The 19343-nt window shown below is 44.6% G+C and overlaps 2 protein-coding genes across 3 annotated transcripts in view; one reads left to right on the plus strand and one right to left on the minus strand.

Annotated features, from left to right (window-relative positions):
* KDM4B (lysine demethylase 4B) overlaps positions 1–16082 on the plus strand; it is a 218782-nt gene extending 202700 nt beyond the window's left edge. The window contains exons 23-24 of the mRNA XM_067558512.1: positions 11924–12013; positions 15968–16082. Coding sequence (XP_067414613.1) covers positions 11924–11995 — 72 coding nt within the window. The 3' untranslated portion in view covers positions 11996–12013; positions 15968–16082. The remainder of the gene's footprint in view (positions 1–11923; positions 12014–15967) is intronic.
* The window catches only part of PTPRS (protein tyrosine phosphatase receptor type S), a 216909-nt gene continuing 211690 nt past the window's right edge, over positions 14125–19343 (minus strand). For both annotated transcript variants that reach the window (XM_067558480.1, XM_067558474.1), the window contains 3 exons: positions 18060–18214; positions 17188–17323; positions 14125–16508 (listed from right to left, as the gene is read on the minus strand). In XM_067558480.1, the coding sequence (XP_067414581.1) occupies positions 16440–16508; positions 17188–17323; positions 18060–18214 (360 nt within the window). In that variant the 3' untranslated portion in view covers positions 14125–16439. The remainder of the gene's footprint in view (positions 16509–17187; positions 17324–18059; positions 18215–19343) is intronic.

Genomic DNA, 19343 nt, shown 5'->3' on the forward strand with positions numbered 1-19343 from the left:
CAAATAATCGCAGGTATTATTCTGCATGGCTTTTGTGCAGAATAGAGTAATACTTTTTAACAGTCTACCTTAAAAATTATAGAAGAGAAGCAGACATGTTTTGTCTGTGTGCTCTGAATGAAAAGAAATTTTGTTACTGATCTCCATCAGGTTGGAGTTTTATTTTGTATGTCCAAACATGGAATTTGCCTTAGGAGATCAACTCACTAGTCCATGTGGCCCAACATCCTCCAACCCGCACTCCCATGCGGGCCTTGGCTACTATCATGTCCGTGGTAATTTACCTGGTTAATCATACCATGCCGTCAGGGAGGATTCCCGCCTTGCGTACGCGTATAGACATCTGATTCACAGTCATCCTGAGGAATGGATTTGGTCACCAGACATTTTTCTTAGCTTGGCTACAAATGTTGCTTGCAATTAAGGGGCAAATCTGGTGACTCAATTTTAACACTCTTATTGAGATCTGCTGATAAAAAGCAGTATAGAAGAGCTAAGTGGTGGTCGTCTTCTACTACTACTATTACTACACCACCACCACAGAGAGCCGGGGCAGAATAGGAAATGTGGGTCGTCCCTCCTTCTTGCGTGCATTTCATTAGACAGGAACCATCCTATCATTCCCTCCTAGATTTCATTTGCTCTGCTCTGGAGTACTTTCTGGACAAGTGTGCCCTTCTCCACTGCCAACCAGGAGCAGTGTAAGAAAAACCCCACTAAACACATAAGTATTTCTATCGCTATTGTGCAATGCTTCCAGTGGCCTCAGTCTTGTCATCTGTGTATGTCTCTCTCCAAAACTGAAGGTGAGAAAAGGGTTAACAGCCAGATTTGACCGTGGCATACTGGGAGGTGTAGTCCTAAAGCAGCAAGAATCATGGGAGTGGTTGTTCTTGGTCATATTAATTGCCTCCTTGGATAATGGCTGCAGCAGTTTGTTCCCCCTGGGAAGGTATGTTTTGTATGAGCAGAAGCTTTAGGGTGATTCAGAATGATCAGGACCTGGGCTTTAGGCTTGGAGCAGTTTAAATGATGAGGAAAGTCTTGGGGAGTTTTAAGGGAAAGTTTTAGAACTCCTTCTTGCCCTAGGCCACCTGTTCACTTTTGCAGCATGTGCCCCTGCAGTTTGTCTAAGCGCCATGCTGTTGTTTGGTTACCTAAGGACTCATGATGCTTTGTGCTGGCTTTGCAGAGAGAGCATGAGGGGCCATGTCATGTTAGTCGTTTAGATTTTTCACCTCCAGGTGGGAAGCCTTTTATTGCATATTGCAGAATGTTCTGCTGCCTTTGAAAGATCCTGGTAGCAGCTCACTTTAGCCCTCCTCACTCTGTGTGTAACAAGCACCTGCTGTGCTAGAGGGCGTGAGGAGCTGAGACAGCTGCTGCTGCTGCTATTAACAGGTGCAGAGTGTTCAAAGACAGGTAGAGTAAATACAGTGTTCAGAAATTCTCTTCTGAGGCCTTAAGTTAACCCTGCAGAGTTAGGCCAGGGATACAAAGCAGGACTTAGTCAGTTAAACTGTGTTGTTTTTTACAAGTAACAGGACAGACTCGTTCATTGGCTCTCAACCTTTCCAGACGCTGTACCCCTTTCAGGAGTCTGATTTGTCTTGTGTACCCCCAAGTTTCACCTCACTTAAAAACTACTTGCTTACAAAATCAAACATAAAAAGACAAAGGAGTCACAGCACCCTGGTACAGCAGAACCTCAGAGTTATGAACTGACGGGTCAACCGCACAGCTCATTTGGAACCAGAAGTACACAATCAGGCAGCCGCGGGGGGGCAAATACAGTACAGTACTGTGTTAAACGTAAAGTACTAAAAAAATAAAGGGAAAGCAGCATTTTTCTTCTGCATAGCAGTGTTTCAAAGCTGTATTAAGTCAATGTTCAGTTGCAAACTTTTGAAAGAACAACCATAACGTTTTGTTCAGAGTTACGAACATTTCAGAGTTAAGAACAACCTCCATTCCCGAGGTGTTCATAACTCTGAGGTTCTACTGTACTGAAAAATTGTTTACTTTCTCATTTTTACCATGTAATTATAAAATAAATCACTTGTACTTACATTTCAGTGTATAGTATATAGAGCTGCATAAATAAGTCACTGTATGAAATTTTAGTTTGCACTGACTTTGCTGGTGCTTTTTATGTAGCCTGTTGTAAAACTAGGCAAATATCTAGATGAGTTGCCCATGGAAGACCTCTGCATACCCTCAGGGATACGTGTACCCGTGGTTGCAAACCACTGGCATAGTTGAGTAGATTTTAACTCTGAATCGCCCTGCTTGATTTTTCTCTCTCCCCCTCCATCAGTCCCACTACTGTTTTATTTGTGCTGCTCTTCAATATTTTCACCAGAAAGTGTTCCCTCTCTGCCCCGGGACAGAGTCAATTGATGCAACCACGTGGAAAAAGTTGGGGAACCATGACACACATCTCCCTTATCCTTACTCAGTGGTTGTGCCTCTGGGCAGAATAAACCTCGATGGAGCAAATTAGTCTAATGGTGGAAATGCTCTCGCTTTTAATCTGCCATTGTATCAACTCCATCTCTTGGGAGTATAATGCCCAGGTCTTACCTGTTTGTCTGGCCTAAATTTTTCCTACCATAGTTTTTGGCTACTGCTACCATCCCAATGTCAATGGGAATTAAACCCCTTTCCTTCCTAGGTATCATTTTCTTATAGGGCTGAACCCTTGAACACAAGAGGACTCATGAAAATTATAACGGCTCTTCAACATTATTGCAAAATCACTGGTTGATATTTTGGTTTTGGAGTTGATATTTACAGAGTTCCTCTGTCTCTAAAGTCTCTCTTCAATCTCAGCCTCCCACCCTGCTGCTTGGCCCCCATAGCCTTCCCCTGAACATTTACAGGGACCTGAAGTACTGATAGTTCTTTGCAATTTTATTTGTCACTTTTCTGATTCAGCGAGACGCTTTACACCTTGATTATAGTTTACGGACCAATCTGTACACATGGATTTTTCCCCTGAGGCAAATGTTTTGCTAGTTTTATCTTACTTTAATGTGCCTTTTTTTTTTTTTTTTTTAAATAAACAAATTAAGTGCAGTTGGAGAAACAGAGATTAGCAGATTGTGTAGTAGACTGATTTTTCACAGTCTGTTCTCTTCCCACTTTGTTTTGGGAGAAGCCATCTATAGATCCTGACACCGTGTTCTGTTACGTTAGGTTAATGTAGCAGTGGGAAATGGTACTTTTAAAATGATTTTATGGATTAACAAACCAAATGGGCCGTAAAATCATTTTAAACATACCATTTTCCACTTCTACATTTACCAAACATAACAGAACACCGGGTCGGGATCTGTACACCTCCTTTCTGAGAACAAAGAGGGCAAGGAACCATTGGGAAACTCCAAACATTGAAGCATCTAAAAACCACTAGTTGCTTCTGAGAATTGAGGCCAGTTCTATTAAAGATACATTTTCTTGCCTTTGTTACTGAAAACACCTTTAATTGTTAAAAATGACTGAATTAAAAAAACCCCAAATAACAAACAGACTTGTCACCATCCATGCTGTGTCTGTCTCTCGGGGCTTGGCCAGTGAAATCGAAATAGGTTTTTGGTTTTGGAAGCTGCTGTGAATGAGCGGAACAGGTTAAATCCGAACAGAGCTTTTGCAGGGCGGGAGGTCTAAGTTGGACATTAGGAAAAAGTTTTTCACTAGGCGGGTGGTGAAGCACTGGAATGGGTTACCTAGGGAGGTGGTAGAATCTCCATCCTTAGAAGTTTTTAAGCTGAGGCTTGACAAAGCCCTGGCTGGGATGATATAGCTGAGGTTAGTCCTGCTTTGAGCAGGGGGTTGGACTAGATGACCTCCTGAGGTCCCTGCCAACTCTAATATTCTATGATTCTATGAGCGAACCAGTATGAAATCAATCTCGGTAACATCATGGCAGCATTCGTCAAACTTCCTTTTGCCGCCCCCAGACAAGAGAGCAAATGTCCTGCTCTTTCCAGGACTGTCCCATTTTTAACTGTCTGCCCTGGAAATGTGGTGCCTTAAAGCAGGGCATGCTTTCCAGCTCGCCTCTGCTGCTGCTGCAGGCAATGGGATTCCTCCCTTCTGCGCCAGCTGCAGCAGCGCTCCCGGGGACGGGGCTCTGGCACAGGGCCTGGCAGATGGCACTGGCCGTCACTTGCTTGGCCGGCGGGGTACAGCCGCACTGGTACCATCCAGGCTGGCAGAAGCAGGGCCCAGCCGGCTATCATGAAAGCCCTGGGGCCACCATAAATGGGGGCATGGGACTTGACCAAGCAGTCGCTCAGGAGGGGAGAGGGAAGGAGTGAGTGCAAGGAAAGGGCTGGCAGAAGAAGAGAAGCACCATGTTGCCCATGGATGGGGGGTGGGGAGTTACTGCCCCCACAGGCACAGGAGTCACCCCTTCTCTTACCACCCCTCCCAGCCCCCCAGGGGACAGGTGTCTTGGTTTGTGCCTTCATAGTTGATGACCTGCTCCTTGAGGTTGTATGATCTTGCCCACCATGATAGATGGTTTTTACTTTACAGAACTGTGGTTTTATTTCCCTCAGCTAGCTGCGGGTGGGTTATTCGTACAGAGCAGGAAGCTGAGGGGTGAAGCTTTTTCCCTTCTCCTTCCCCTTGCACCCTACCATTTTCTGCCAGAAATGTGGAAGTAGCTGTTCTGTCTCCAGTGAGGCTGAGACATGGGTTATTTGGGTCTCAGAATGGGCTGAAGATCCCCTGAGACCTCTTGGGAAGGGCTTTAGTTCAAAAAGCCGTGAATGGAAGTTCAGAGGTAATCCGAGGACTTTACTGTTGGTATTATTCCTGAATAAGAAGACGTGTGCTTCCATACAGTGCATGGTATTTGCTTGGAGCTTGTCTCTCCTCCCCCTCCCTCTGCCTAGGACCGTCCCAAACCAATGAACATCTCCTGATGCATTGACTCTGTTTTGTCCTTCCTCCTTTTCCCTGACGGCATCTTCTGCAGCCTGTTACAGCCACTCCCAAGCTTTCTGAAAGGATCCCTGGAGTGGGACGTGAGGCGCTCCCCCCCCCCCTTTCCCCTCCGTCGCGGCTGAGCATGCGTGTCTTTCAAGGCTCGTCCTTTGCCTTTGACTGTTGCCCTTCAAAAGGCAGTCACGGTGTATTGAATGTGCGGGGCCCGATCCTGCTTCTCGTGGGAGCAAGTCCACGTCCATGGAGGAATTGCATCCTCAGTTTAAGTGTCCATGTAGCGCTATCCGTTATCCGACTGGTGCACTGCCTCGCTTTCCCCACCGGAAGGGTGGGCGGGATGAACCTGAACTTAATGTGAAATGTTTTACCAAGTTTGTTATGACGGCCGTAGTCGGAATGACATTTCATGTGCAGCTAGGCGGCTGTCTTTGTGTCAAAACGCTCAGAAATTAATTTTTTTTATAAAAGGGATCTTTGGTCATTTGGGTACGTATGTTGTATTTTTCCTGGAAGAGGGTTTATTATTTAGAGTAAACCCAGGATGCAACCTCTGTGTAGCCTATTCATCTAAGACAGCCATCTGCATATATAGGAATGTATGGATATGTGCAGTATGTGTACACTCTCTGCATAGACGGACGGATGGATATTGCACTTCTCTACTTAGATATCTGTGTCTGTAATAACTAGGAGGAAGTTCTAGTGTCTGTCTTTCAAGAGGTAGAGTGATTAGATAGCAACATAAGGATTTAATCTCTGTATAAATTGTAAAGGGATCTAAAGTTAGCTATCTATGGGATGGCTGGCTGGCTGGCTAGATAAATAGATAGATTAGAGAAATAGGCAGATTAGAAATGGACTGGGATGAATAGATTAGATAGATGGCTAGAGAGACAGTTATTAATAAATGGAGATGTATGGTGTTTCTCAAGCCTCCATCCCTTTTTTAGCTATGAAAGGATCCAGTGATTTATTATTACGTGGCTGGTTCGCATAAGCTAAAGATCAAAACCAGTGTGTCTATTTGAGTGATATTCAAAACATTCATCTTGTTCCTAGAAGTAACACTAGCTTATAAAAACATGCACGTACATACCTGTAAGAATGAACGGAAAAACCTCCCTCTGTTAGCCACTGCTCCTTCTGTCCCTTTATTCTGTATCTTTGGGAGCCTCTCCATCAAAATAAGGCATATTGTTGTTTTACTTCCCACCACAAAGTGGTGCTGAAGAACATCAAAGACAGACCTGACATGCCCTGCTCGTTTAATTTTAGGTCCGTTGTCCTTCCACCCTTCCGTCTGGATACATAAATAGTACCTATCCTCGAGCTAGGGTGACCAGACAGCAAGTGTGAAAAATCAAGACTGGGGGTGGGAGGTAATAGGCGCCTAAATTAGACAAAGCCCCAAATATCGGGATTGTCCCTACAAAATCAGGACATCTGGTCACCCTACCTAGAGGCATGCTTAAATAATCTGTTCTACAGCACTAGTTCTTACTAGAAATTAAAGATGGGCACGAACCAGAATTCAGGATTCAAACTCTGCCCTGGGATCTGAATGCCAAGCCAATGGTGCGTGAAGTGTGGATCCAAATCTAAAGTTCCCTCACGGTTTGGTGTATGCAAATCCTGTGACTGGATTCAACCTGTTGTAGGGCTAGGTTCATGCCTGGATCTGGGGTTTTGATTCAGACCCATCCTTTCTAGAAATGTGCCTCTTTTCAAACTCTTCCTGTAATGGTGCAGTGGTTCTGCAGCTGGGCTGTGAGGTAGCACCAGCGATGGTGGCTCTCAGAGGGCCCAGGGCTCAGGTTCAGGTTGTAGCGTTCCATCCTGCTCCCGTGTTTCGTTGCACTTGGGGGAGGGACAGGTGACACTTACTTTGGTTACACAAGAGTCCATCGTGTGCCGGCAGGTGTAGAGCAGCCGACATGCTAGTGCTGCAGTTAGAACTCCTCTGTTCAGGCTGCACTTTATGACCCTACAGGAAGCGAGTCTGCAACCAGTTTGGAGACCTCATTAGTGAATTTAGGAACAGTCTTGGCTCATCCCTTTCCCAGGGCATAGGCTAGATGAGATAACTAAACAGACGTCTCTTACTCTAATATATTTACTTTTTCATTTTAGTTCTTCACCTGTTTGGTTGCTGATTTGGGGGTAGTGGCTATTTATAAATTAATTTAGGAAAAAGCCATTTATTTTTACGACTCTTCCTACTTTTCTCAGTATAACTAAAAAATACTGCGACATGCAGTGTTTCCGCTGGCCTGGAACTGGCTTGTCACATATTGCAACTCAGTAAACTGAGAGAGGTTTTTCTTCTAGAGATAGTAAATTACACTCTAAGGTCCCTTTGTACTGCCAGGGTGTATAATGTAAATGAGAATTAGGTCCCTTGGGTCCATAACTGGCTGCCTCCATTCCCCTCCAAGTGTCCAAGCATCTCCTCTTTCAGCCTCTCTTTCCCGTTCCAAACTATCCTGCCAGCTATTGCTTCGTTTTAGAGGGTGTGGAAGTTCACACAGCGCTGCAGGTCAGCTGAGGGCATTCAGGTGCGTCTGGTTAACTGACCCAGCAGCCTAGCCTGAGCAGATCTTCCCATTTTCAGCGTCTGGATGAGAACTGGAGACCGGCGTAGTTCAACGCTTCTGACACCGTCAGTTCAGTGCGCTTTCCCCCATAGATTAGCTGATGTTTGTTCGAGCCAAAACAAGGTGGCTCAAAGATGCCAATTAAAATCCCTTGACAGGAAGAGTCTCTCTCCGATAGATGACCCTTAGCTAGTTGGCAGCGTCTTTTGGGGATGCAACTGAAAGGTTGCTGTTGGCGGACAGTCCATGCCTGAGGATGCATTAAGTCAGCAGGGGATGGAATGCTGTAATGTTAAACTTAGATCTCCAGGTGGCAGTATCTAGGAGCTGTTCTCAAGGGCTGGTGGTACTTTGCCAGCTAGATTCGAGTTAAGAAAGAATTCAGAATTGACCTTTGGAAGCAACATAAATAGAACATTGTGTTTAAAGGAGAAGAGACAGGCAGTAGAGATGGTTTAGAGACTCATTTATTCAACCAGGGAAAGATTCTTTTCAGGATTTGCATATAAATGATTGCATAATAGTTTCTGCAGGAAAATGTCTTAAAGTCCATCTGCTGCTGAGCAAAGCTCCCGAGCGTGTGTGGTTTGGAAACTAAGTAGCTGTTGGAATAATCTGAGCTCCTCAAAGGTGAGGAATGTGATTTCCATGCCGATGCTTGTGATGTCTGGAGGGGCCTGGGGTTTAAATGTAGCGACGTCTTTCAGACGGGTGCTTTGGAAGCTATAACTGAAGTGACACATGGGGTCAATCCTTCAGGGTTAGGGAGTGAAATGTGCCATGGCCGCCTCTCCTTGAAGGAAATTTGCAGCTTAGCCTGCTCGGATGGATGTAGTTTTGCTTTCCACCCTGGTCACGTCCCCATTCTCCTGCTTTTCCTGTCTGGCTAGTCTGCCACCAAGATCTAAGGTATTTAATTACCCTTCTCCTGGCCATAAGGAATTATGCCAGTGTAGATCTCTAGCATCTCTGTATTGACACTTCTCTTCTTTACAAATATTACCTGCAATTATTTACTCTTTCAAATACGTATTAACATAGCTAATAGATTGCTCTCAAAGCTGACATTAAAAAGAGATGGAAAACACTCTTCCCTTGGGCCCATAATAAGTGGCTAGCCAAAACCTTCCTGAGTGCCTTGCTGAAAACTGATTTTAATGGCCCTAAAACTAGGATTTTGTTTATAAAAATAAGAATGGCGTTAACAACGTATCAAATTTCAGGCTACTGCAGCCTGACATAGTAAATCCTGAAAAGTTGGGTTTGTAGTGAAAACTCAAACTCCATCTTGATCATTCCAGCAGTGACAAGTACGAATGTAACACCATAGATAGTGCATTATGCATGTCTTGTATCCTAGAATAACTTATGCTCAGTCAAACCTGAAGCACGTCAATCTATTGTAGTCAGAGTCCATGCATTAGAATGTAATTTCAGCAGCTCATGAACCCAAGGAAAATGTTACATCAGCTAGGCTATTAAAGGCAGATTTCTGCATGTGTTCATTTAGTCTCTGCTTCCCAGAGGTCCAGAGCCATCTGGGCTCAACAGAGAGTATAAAATCTATGCTGGTTATCTTGCATAATAAAATGAATCCATGGGAAGATTTGCAGTGTGCATCAGTACAAGTTATGCCTGGTTAAGTCAAGTTTTCCAGGTAGGAGGTTTTATAGAGCTGAGATCATGTCTTGGAATGTCCTCCATTATCTGTGTTTGCCCCTAGGAACTGGTATTTGGTATCTGCCCGTTATATACTGCCCTCCTTTGTTTCTGCAGGCCTGGGTAGAATCCTGACTGTGTATCTAAAATAGGAAAGGCAGGTCAGCTCTGAAGGATCTGTCACAGAAACGGCCTGGAGCTTTGTGATTTCTCCCAGTCCCTCTGGGGAGGGAAGAAATGCTGTTCTGTACTGTTTGGGTTTCCAGTCGTGGATCCAAGTGATCAGTTATGCTACCAGTTTAATGGCAAAGAGATGGCAGAGAGAGACTTATTGCGGAGGTCAGGCAATGATGGTAAAATTGATAGTGGAAACGGGGAACCCACTGGGCCCTCTGAGGATGGGAGAGAATGTCTGTGACCATGCAGAATCTCTCTCACCTTCTTTCAAATCTCTGTTCCTTTTTTCTTTTCATTTTGTTTAAGTGGGAAAGGGATTTGCATCAATTCCATAGCAGGCCAGCAGAGCTATTTATAATCCTGTGGGTCAGAATGGGCTTCTTTACATGGTTCTTCTTCCCACTTATTCTTTGTGCTCCTGGTACATGAGGTTACACTGAAGACAGGAATTTGGGTTGACTTTATCTCTACCACTGGAGAACTTAAACCTTTCACTTAGATTTCCTCTCAATTCGTCTTTTCTAAAAGTTCTACTGTCCCATTGGTTTGGCATAGATTAGCCTAGTAAAGTAGGACTCCAAGATATTCAAGGGATATTCCTGGTTATAATTTTTCACTCAATGAATACATTGATTTTTATGGTTTAGTGACTGAATGAAAAAAAGGCTTTTAAAATAACAGTTGTTTTGGGTTGCATGAAATGGTTTGTTCCACCCAAAACTTTGTTTGATTTGTCATTTCACTATGTTTTCAGGTGCTTTTTACCCGTTTAAAATATTTTAAAACAAATCTAACTACACTTCTAAACAAACCAGCATTTTGAAATGGAAAGTTGAAACATTTAAGTTAGAAAATGTCTAAGCTGTTTTGAGTTTTTCAAAAAAAAATGTCCATGCCAAAATGGCATGAATTTGTGAATAGTTTTGGTCACTCTGAAATGGCATTTTTCAGTAATTAAACTGATTGATTGAAATATGCTGCCCAGCTGTCATCATAATGCTTTTGTTTCCTGTTGTTACGATGTAGTGTTTGGAACCATTGTGGGTACTGAGGTGCTGCTGTTAGGAATGTCACCTCTGTTGTATTTTGTGTACATGCAATCAATTTAGCACAAGGCTTTCCTGCTTTCATGGACTTCGCTCTCGTGGTGAAGAGATTTCATTTTACATTTGCTTTTCTAAACGGTTTCCTCCTGTATCAGTTCCTTTTTTGGAAAGGTTTACTTATTTTGCAGCTGCTGTTCCAATTCTCTGTCATTCACTTTACCGTAGTTCGTTTGTTATTTATACTGTGTTCAGTACAAATTTTTACATCTCACGACTTGGGAGATGGTCACACCATCTCTGAAAAGATGGAGCAGAAATAGCAGGCTGAAGATTGGTGATGAGAATGATTAGAGGTATGGAGAAACTTCAGTAATAGCAGAGAAAAAATGGAACTGTTCAGTTCAGAGAGCAGAATAATAGGGAGGCACTTGATGGAACGCAATGAACAGTGCAGAAAAGGAAAATTGGACATTCCTTTATACCTTCTGATAACACAATAAAGGGACATTTAAAGTCAACACATTTATAATTGATTAAATGAAACACTTTCCTTTTACACAATGCCTAACTTGTACTCTTGAGTTCTACAGGTCAATTAGATAGAGTCCAAGGATTATTAGCCATATACATGTCTGAGAATATCCAGCTACAATAGACAGGATTCAAAACTGGGGAACTTTTCCTTCTCTGTCCTTTTTTTCCTTCCAAGTCCTCTGAACCAGATATGGTAAATCTCCTCCCTGTTAGCAGAAGGAGACTATACGATGTCATTCCCAGTATGTGAGGCATTTGTCAGCTTGACACTGGAAAGCAGCTCTGTGATAACTTGCTACCCTTTTTCCCCCTTTAAACTTGAACTGAAACAATATGCAGAATGATGCTAGTCTGAAAGGTGAGAAGGGTCTGAACTGGCATAGAGGATCTCTAAGACAGATAGACAGTTATTGGGTAATGAACATTCCCCATTCTCTCTTCGATCCTCTAAGCCAGTCCAGTCCGTGTGGGATCTTTCAAAGGAGGGTTCCAGGCACCGTACAGTGAGGCTAGCCAGATCCTCCCTCCAAGTGCTGCATCCACCAAGGTCTGGACTTTCACAGGATTGTTTGAAAAAGGTATTGCTCTCTCCCCCTACTGGAGACAGTGACAACTCAGCTTAGTGAGCCTGCAAATACATCCCTTCTAGTTAGACATGGAAGTGGTCTGATATCCCCCTGTCTGCTGGCAGAGAAGAACTATATCCAAACACTTGGAATGGCACAGGGATCGTGCCCAAAACACCTGGAGTTAGGGGGGAAATTCTCCCATGGTCAGGTTATTCAAAACTACTGCTGTCTCAATCCAATTACTGGACTAGATGGACCCCCAGTCTGATTTGATATGACAACTGCTGTACTCCTAATCACAGCCCATTGAGTGTTACTGGCATTCAGTGCTGTTACAAGTTTAACAACAGTCCCTCTTTTTCCTCACTGCTTTTCTGTTTTATTACAGGAAAAAATCAGAGGTGGGCAAAGTATTGACTGGCGAGAAGTACAGGAAGTTTGGCCACGTGTAAAGGCCTGATCTTGGAGGGCTGCAGAGGTAGGCTCAGTCATAACTCTTCTTTGGAAGTGCTTTGTCCTTTGATAATACTCAACAACATGGTGCAGACAAAGATGTTCAAGGTGTCCAAATTAGAGGGCTCATCTCTGTGGCCAGGAAGATGCTTATGAAAAGTAGGCAGTTGTTGTCATCTCCCTCTTCCTGTTCTCAGCCTCCTCTGCCCCTAAGTCAATTTCACCTCGTTTTGTAGGTTTTATCAGTTTGGGATGCCTGCCTTTTCTCCTAGTGGAGTAGCTGTGCCATGCTGCCAACCCTCTGGAACATCCTTCTCCATCTGAGTAAGCCACTGCTTTGCACTTGCTATAGAAATTGTGCTTGCTAATGAGAGAAAAAAACCTCCATCTGCTGATCTTGCCCTAGATCAGTGAAAAGCTTCAAGTGGGCGCAGGATCTGTTGAATTCCAGCTGTTCCCCATTGGTGTTTTTAGTTCCATCGCACAAGTGCTTTTGTTCATCATGTCTTGTTTTCTTGACATCCAGGGTTTTCTCATGTCCATGTTTGGTCCTCCGTCATCTCTGGTAGGCAATCCTCTCCTCACACAGTGCAAGCTGGGCCAGTGGTGTGGTGCACTTGAATTCCTTCCCAGTCCTTCTCTTTGTCACCTCTCCCTGAGAACAATACTCCCTGCTCGGAGTTGCTTCTTGCCAGACACCTTGTAAAAACGCAGTCGAGTACAGCTGAGGGGATATTGTTCTAACATGAAACAGCCGGGCATGGCCATGAACTGCTAACTTACTCCAAGAAGCATAACTAGCTCATCCCTGTGTACTGTATCATGTCTGTACAGTACCAGCCCCCTGGCACCCTGATTCTTGGTTGGGGCCAGTAATGTAAATAATAAGTAACACCAGCATCCCTTCGTCACCCTGTTCATCTCCAGATCCCATTTCAAGCCCGTTAGGGGGGCTGTACCATCCCCAGACTTCCCTTTGCAGTGGGGGCTGTTGTTCTTCTATGAGTACTGCCCGCAGCTGCTTGGAGCGCTTTCTCCACTCCCGAGCGCCACTTCCTCTCTGTCTCCCCTCAACCCTGGCGTTTCGCTTTGGTTTACAGTGAAGCTGCTCTGTCAGTTGTCTGGGCTTGATGGGAACAGGGCCCCTGGTGACCTTAGCTAACCTCGCTAAATGAGGGTAAATGCTTAGTGTGTGGGGGAGATTCCTTTCCTCTTTCCTTCTGCCTTGCTGCTCTCACTGTGTGACAGGCTTGTGCCAGGTGCTGCTTTTCAGTTCCCTTCTCTCTCTAGCTGATTTTCCCTCTCAGGTTACAGCGACACAGCGAAACGCGTGGCAGCGAGTCTCAGCGCCCAAATCAACTGACTCAGGCTTGCGGGGCTCTTGCTGAAGGGCTAAAAATAGCCATGTAGACGTTTTGAGCTCCGAGACCCAAGGAGTGGGGAGGGTGTCAGGGCCCGGACTCCCACCCAGCCGTGAACAGCTACCCTGCTCGTTAGCCCCGCCGGCCTGAGGTCTGAGACTCGCTGCCACGGCTTTGTTTTTTGCCATGTCAAGGTGCCCGAATTGTCCTTGTGAAAAGGCATAATGCAGTGTCTTCTCCTTTCCTGGTGAGGCTTTGGTTTTCCCAAAGCCAAGGAAAAGCTGCTTCCTATTGGCCCAGCTTGAATGCAGGCCCTTAAAAAAGGCAGACCAGCATGGGTGTGCTGGCGGCTGGGATAATGAGCAGCATATGCGTGTGGTTAGATTCCAAAGTCATTGGCCTCTAGGAGCCAGGAAAAGCCTTGGTGGACAGCGGGAAAGGGAGATGCTCCTTTAAGAACCATCTCCTTGCGTAATGGTATCCTGACTGCTCCAAGGCCTCAAGCCTGAATTTATCATATAGAGTTAGAAGTAACAAAAGCTGGACAAACCCACTCTCAGGTGAAAAAAGCAGTCTGTGGCAGGCTGGGTTAACCGCACCCTTTCATGGTGCTCTCTAGAAAGCAGATGCATTTGTGTGGTAGGATAAGGGTTCCAAGGTCCTCCCATTAGCCGCTGGAGTTCTGAAAACTATATTAGGTAAAGTAGTTATGCTTGTTGGTTCTGTTCTCCATGCACCCTGTAATTCTAACAACAAACAGGTCTGCAGCCAGGCCTTTCAGACAATCTTCCTTTAATACAAAGTCAATATATCTACATACACAGTGGTCTGAAAACCACTTACTGATTCAGTTTGAAATAACAGTGTGAAAGCAACAGCACTTTGCTCTCATACAAAAAAAAAAACAAAACTTATTTTCCCCTCCCTAAACTCTCCCAATAAGATTTTGCTGCAACATACTTAGAAATTTGGGAAACTTTCACACAAATAGGAAGTAAAATCTCAAAGAAGCCTTTTTTTTTTCTTTAAAGACAGGACATTGGTTGATTTTGGGGGCGGGGGGAGGGGTAGCAGTTTGACTGCATTTAGTTCATCCCAACGGTACCAGGTTGCGGCCATGTATACCTCTCTCGAAAATAATTAAAAAAAAAAATCAAGGGAGAGCAGTTATTGGGGCAGCATCTCTCCTCACTGCACTTTGGCAACACAATCCCTTTTCACGTACAACTGCTGGATATTATACACATGGCTCAGTGCATGAAGAGTCTTGGGCTGTTTTTACAGGACCCGTTATTATTTTGTTGGTCTAATGTTTAAAAACTGTGTGCATCTGTGTGCACCTGCCCGCCATGGCTCGGAAATTCCTCTCTACTTCAGTCATAAGACACTTGTATTATTTAATCTCCCAATTCCACAGGGATCCTGGGAAGAGCAGGCAACATGGCCATAGGAAGAAGGGGAGTGATTTGCTACTACAACCACATCTAAGCCAGCCCGCTAACCTCACGCCCTTCCAGAGATGCTTGATATGTCTGAGATTTAAAATAAAAAGAGACGTTTTGTTCTTACATGAGCAAGTTAAACCTTTTAAATGGTAGAAAAGCAATATGTAGAAGTAGCAATTTGCACTGCATTTTTTTATATATCACAGCCATTACACATAACATTTCTACAGTGAAAAAATAGACTGTCTTTGAACATAATATGAACAAATAAGCAAATTTTTCTTTTAAATTCATTGACTGATATTCTTTGTTTCTTTTTAAAAAAAGGAAAAATACACTATTTAAAAAAAAGGTAATGTCACTTGTTACAGTTACATCGATACTTTAAAGAAAGCCACTCACAGCATATGCCACTGGATGCATCTTGCCTGATCTTTCCAACTTATTATACAGCTAGCGCATGGTCACAGCTGTGCCTATGAACTTGTGGTGACATACGGTAGCAGGGCCACCACAAGAGTGTCTCTGCAATCTGCTGTATTGGCGGTGGTGTGTTGGCAGCAAGAAGCAATAGCTTACTGGGAATGAATTTCCTACAGCAGCTTCTTTAGAATCATGGCTGTAAGGGCTCCATTCACAAATGCTCCCTTTCCCCCCTTCCCAGGAAAAAACAGACAGCTGGGTGTGGAAGGAGGGGATGGTTTAATGTGGAAAGAGATCCTATTTGTGTACATCTCAGTCTCCTAGAACGTCTCATTCAAAGCAGCGTACGTGTGTCTGGATGAGCTGAAAAGGGGAGAAGAGAACCAACAGTCATTGTACCCAGCCAGGGAAGAACCCATCTCTACTTGACCACATTTCAGTCTGCCCATCACGTCTGTGCCCACAGGGGGGGTGAGACCCCCCTAGAGCACAGCCACTTTTTTCTTTAAATAGCCTAAAAAATAAATGTTGGGATTTGGCGGAATGAGGAATGTTCCAAGTATTCAAAAGGTGAGCTGTAAAACATCTTGGGCAGAGGCATTGTGTGAATGGTGTTGGCAAGGGGCCAGTAAGCCCTGAATCAGCCCGCTGATGAGACTGAGGTTCATTAAGACTCCCGCTCGAAGTATTCCTGACCTTAATTTTGCCAAAGTATTGAAATTTCTTTTCTTTCTTTTTTTTTTTAAACAGAGCACCTTCAACTCTGCAAGTGACTTCCTTTAAAGACTGCCAACTAGATTAGTAAATAAACTGAACTCTAATGATGTAACCAAAGCTGGTTTCCTTCTCTTCTCCAGCCCTCTCTGCTCCCTGCAGCGGTAACGTTTCACAAGGGGTGTTTTTTAGCTTTTGGATCAGTTTGATGATGTCCACGCGCTTCCATACAGCCTCCACAGCGAATACCACTTGAGGTAACAAGAGCAGTTCACCACTTAATATAGTCCTTCAGCACCCTCTGGAGCTGCCTCTTCACGTTCCAGGTTACAACATGGAGTTCCTGAAGGGGTGTTCCTTTCAAAGCCTTCCCCCACTCCCCACTGCATTGTCCAAATGAAAAGGTACTTCTTCTGAGTCAGTTTTATAAGTTCAAGCACTCCTCCGGGATCAGAAGAGGCCTTCCAGGACTTAAGTGGTTGGTAGAGTCTGCAAGACGGATGGCTTTTTATGTTGCATAGTGATCAAAACTTCCCAGATACTCCAGAGCTGCCTGGTAACAGAACTGATATTCATCCTATACGTGGCAAAGGGGAGACAAGCAAAGAGTTAGTGGTTGTGAAACAGCTACCCAGACATGCCAACTAATCCTTTCACAGCTTGCTGAGTCAGCTTTTACAGGAACAGCCACCGGAAGAAGACTGTGTAGACTGGAAACGAAGAAACGTTCCCAGAAAGCCACAGAGCAGGGTTAACACTCTTGTGGACCATGAAGATCCACAGCATGATAAATGCACTTGTAAGTGCTGTATGAAAGGTAGGCAGTGTTATCCCAGTTTTACGTACCTGGTTAACTGAGGGGTGGGGTCAGAATCTGCTAGCAGACAGACAGAGCATGGGGAGGGGAGTCAGATGACAGCTGCCCTTGAAGAGAGCCTGTGCCCACATGCATTTACCTTATACTCCTGCTGCGTGCACACTAGCTCAGCAATGTAGTAGGCTCCTAAATTCAATTGAAATTAATGGAAATTAGGAGCCTGAATAGCTTTGAGGTCCCGGGCTCTTGTTCTTAAGAAGCTGATGGAGTTAAATATTCCTATTAGCATGGTGGTAACGGTTCTTTCCTCTGTTGCTATTATCCTCTCTCTCATAGCTGGAGGATGAAAGAGGCAATGTCGTCTTTTCCTTCTCTCTCTTCCATTCACAAACTCCCAAAGGCATGAGTTAGACTGTGGAACGACCACAACGTTCCTTACCTCCGTCTGCACCATAGCGGGTCGTTGTGTTCGCAGCATCTTAACTGTCTGGAAAATATCTACAACACCCTCATAACGCATTCTTTCCAGGACGATACTCAGTGTGATAAACACCCCTGTCCTGCCCACTCCGGCGCTACAGATGAGAGAGAATAACAAAAGCTGTGTTATACTCCTGCATGTATTTAGTAAGGAAGCAGCAGGAAGTTTAGCAATTATAAAGGCTGAGGGCTTGGTTTATTTTCTAATGTATCTTAAAGCAATAAATTGGCATCCATATCTAATGAACATAACAAAAATGGAGGTGGAAAGCCCAGTCTTGGCTTGTCCAATGTCAGATTTCCTGCCCAATGTCCTCTACCAGCACTGAATGTACAGCCATCAGAGTTAGTGATCCACAAATGCCATTAGGAAATAACTTGAAAAAACATCCTCCGTGATTCAGAAACACAATATCTGATTTAATGAGGTAACGCCCTGTATTATCTGCTTCAGCCAATCAGGATGCAAGAATAGTTCTTGTTCCAGTGTAGCATCTGGCTTAGCAAATTGCTGGAGAGGTTTTTTTTTTAATTCAGCTTTGTTGGGAGAGCAAAACAAGGTCCTCCACTCAACATGAGGGTATTTCTCTGTACATAACATGATTTCTTTCTGTCAGGGAGATAAAGAATTGGGAGTGGGGAGAGAGTGACACACAGAGATCTAGGGGAGGGGAATGGAGGAATGCAACAAGTCTCTGGTGTGTGCAGTGAGCTTGGCTTACAGAAATTACAAAATACTAGAAGGTGACACACTCTGTTAAAGAATTTGCAGAGATTCCCGCTCTTTTCTACTCTCCATTGACTGATGTCGTTACGCGCTTGTTTGCCTACCTGCAGTGGACAGAAATTGGTCCATCTTGACCGAACTGTTCCTTTGTCTTATGCACCTGGCCGATGAAGTCAATAAAACCCTCTCCTGATTTTGGCACGCCTTGTTCGGGCCAGTCAGTGAACTGGAACTGACGAACCGTTCGGGACTGACCATCCTGGGGAAAAGCAGCAGAAGAAACGCTCTATGTTCATACCCTTCAAAAATACTAATGGCAAAGCTGCCAGATACTCAGTTAAGGAAGGACGGACAGAACCCTGACGTGGAACACTGCAATGGGGTCAGATGTTGCCACAGTTATTCAACAAATTTACTCTGCATTTGTAGGGAAGTTACTAACCTGTAAATGAAGTGTCTGGAGTAGTGTCAGGACAGAGCCAAGCCCCTTGAGGTGTACCTGTGCATTGTATCAGCGCCCAGAAAGCGCTGACCACCCTGAGTCTTCTGCCATGGACCATTCTAGGGGTGGCTGTAGCCCCTCCATCAATCTTGGCAAATAGTTGCCATGGTGTTAGAATTACACTCTAGAGGAAGGTAAATGTTATTCCACCAGGATTAAGGAGACCTCATCCTCAACCTGGCAAAAGGAATGATCAGGCTTCACTGTGAGGAATCCCTGCAGCCTCTGGCACACACACAGCAAGGGTTGAGTTAAAGGCTGCGTTCACTGAACCATTCTGAGTAAGTCCTGAAATCTTGTGGTAGGTAAAACCTTTGTCAGCCCATCTAGGGTCGTTTCAGTGAACAAGCTCTTTTGAGTGAGTGGTTTCTTCTTAAACCAAAAGGCTGTAAGCAAATGTGGGTCTTTGGCAGGGAAGATTTACACATGTTATGGGTCTATGCCTGCTCTAGCCTGTCACTGCAGACAAGAAGATGTGTATTCCCCATGGTCACAAATAAGCTGCCACCATAGCCAGGCATTTGGTAAACTGCCTGACTGCAGCAGAAAGCCCACGTGGTTAAGCTTTGTACAGCTAATGATCCCCTCTGACTCTCAAAGATACTTCCTGTGAGTTGGCCATGTGGAAACAAAGACCTAACCAACCCTGTCAGAGTCACCTGAAGCCAAGAATGGGATGTTGGGCTTTGGGTGGAGGAGCTATCAGAAGAAGGTTGAGGGCCAATCCTGTTGTTCTGAGCTGTAGCTGGGAGGTGATTTCCCTCATCAGCAGTTTCTCATGAAAGGGATCTCCCTGAAATGGGATGGGTGGTCCAGTGTTATGATGCACGGTAGGTGGGAGAGCTTCGCAGCAGGATTGTCTGTATGTTTGAGGTCGTTCTAGGCC

Source organism: Emydura macquarii, unplaced genomic scaffold (assembly GCF_026122565.2).
Source record: "Emydura macquarii macquarii isolate MOO-44397 ecotype Brisbane River unplaced genomic scaffold, CSIRO-AGI_Emac_v2 contig_306, whole genome shotgun sequence".
Taxonomy (NCBI): Eukaryota; Metazoa; Chordata; order Testudines; family Chelidae; genus Emydura; species Emydura macquarii.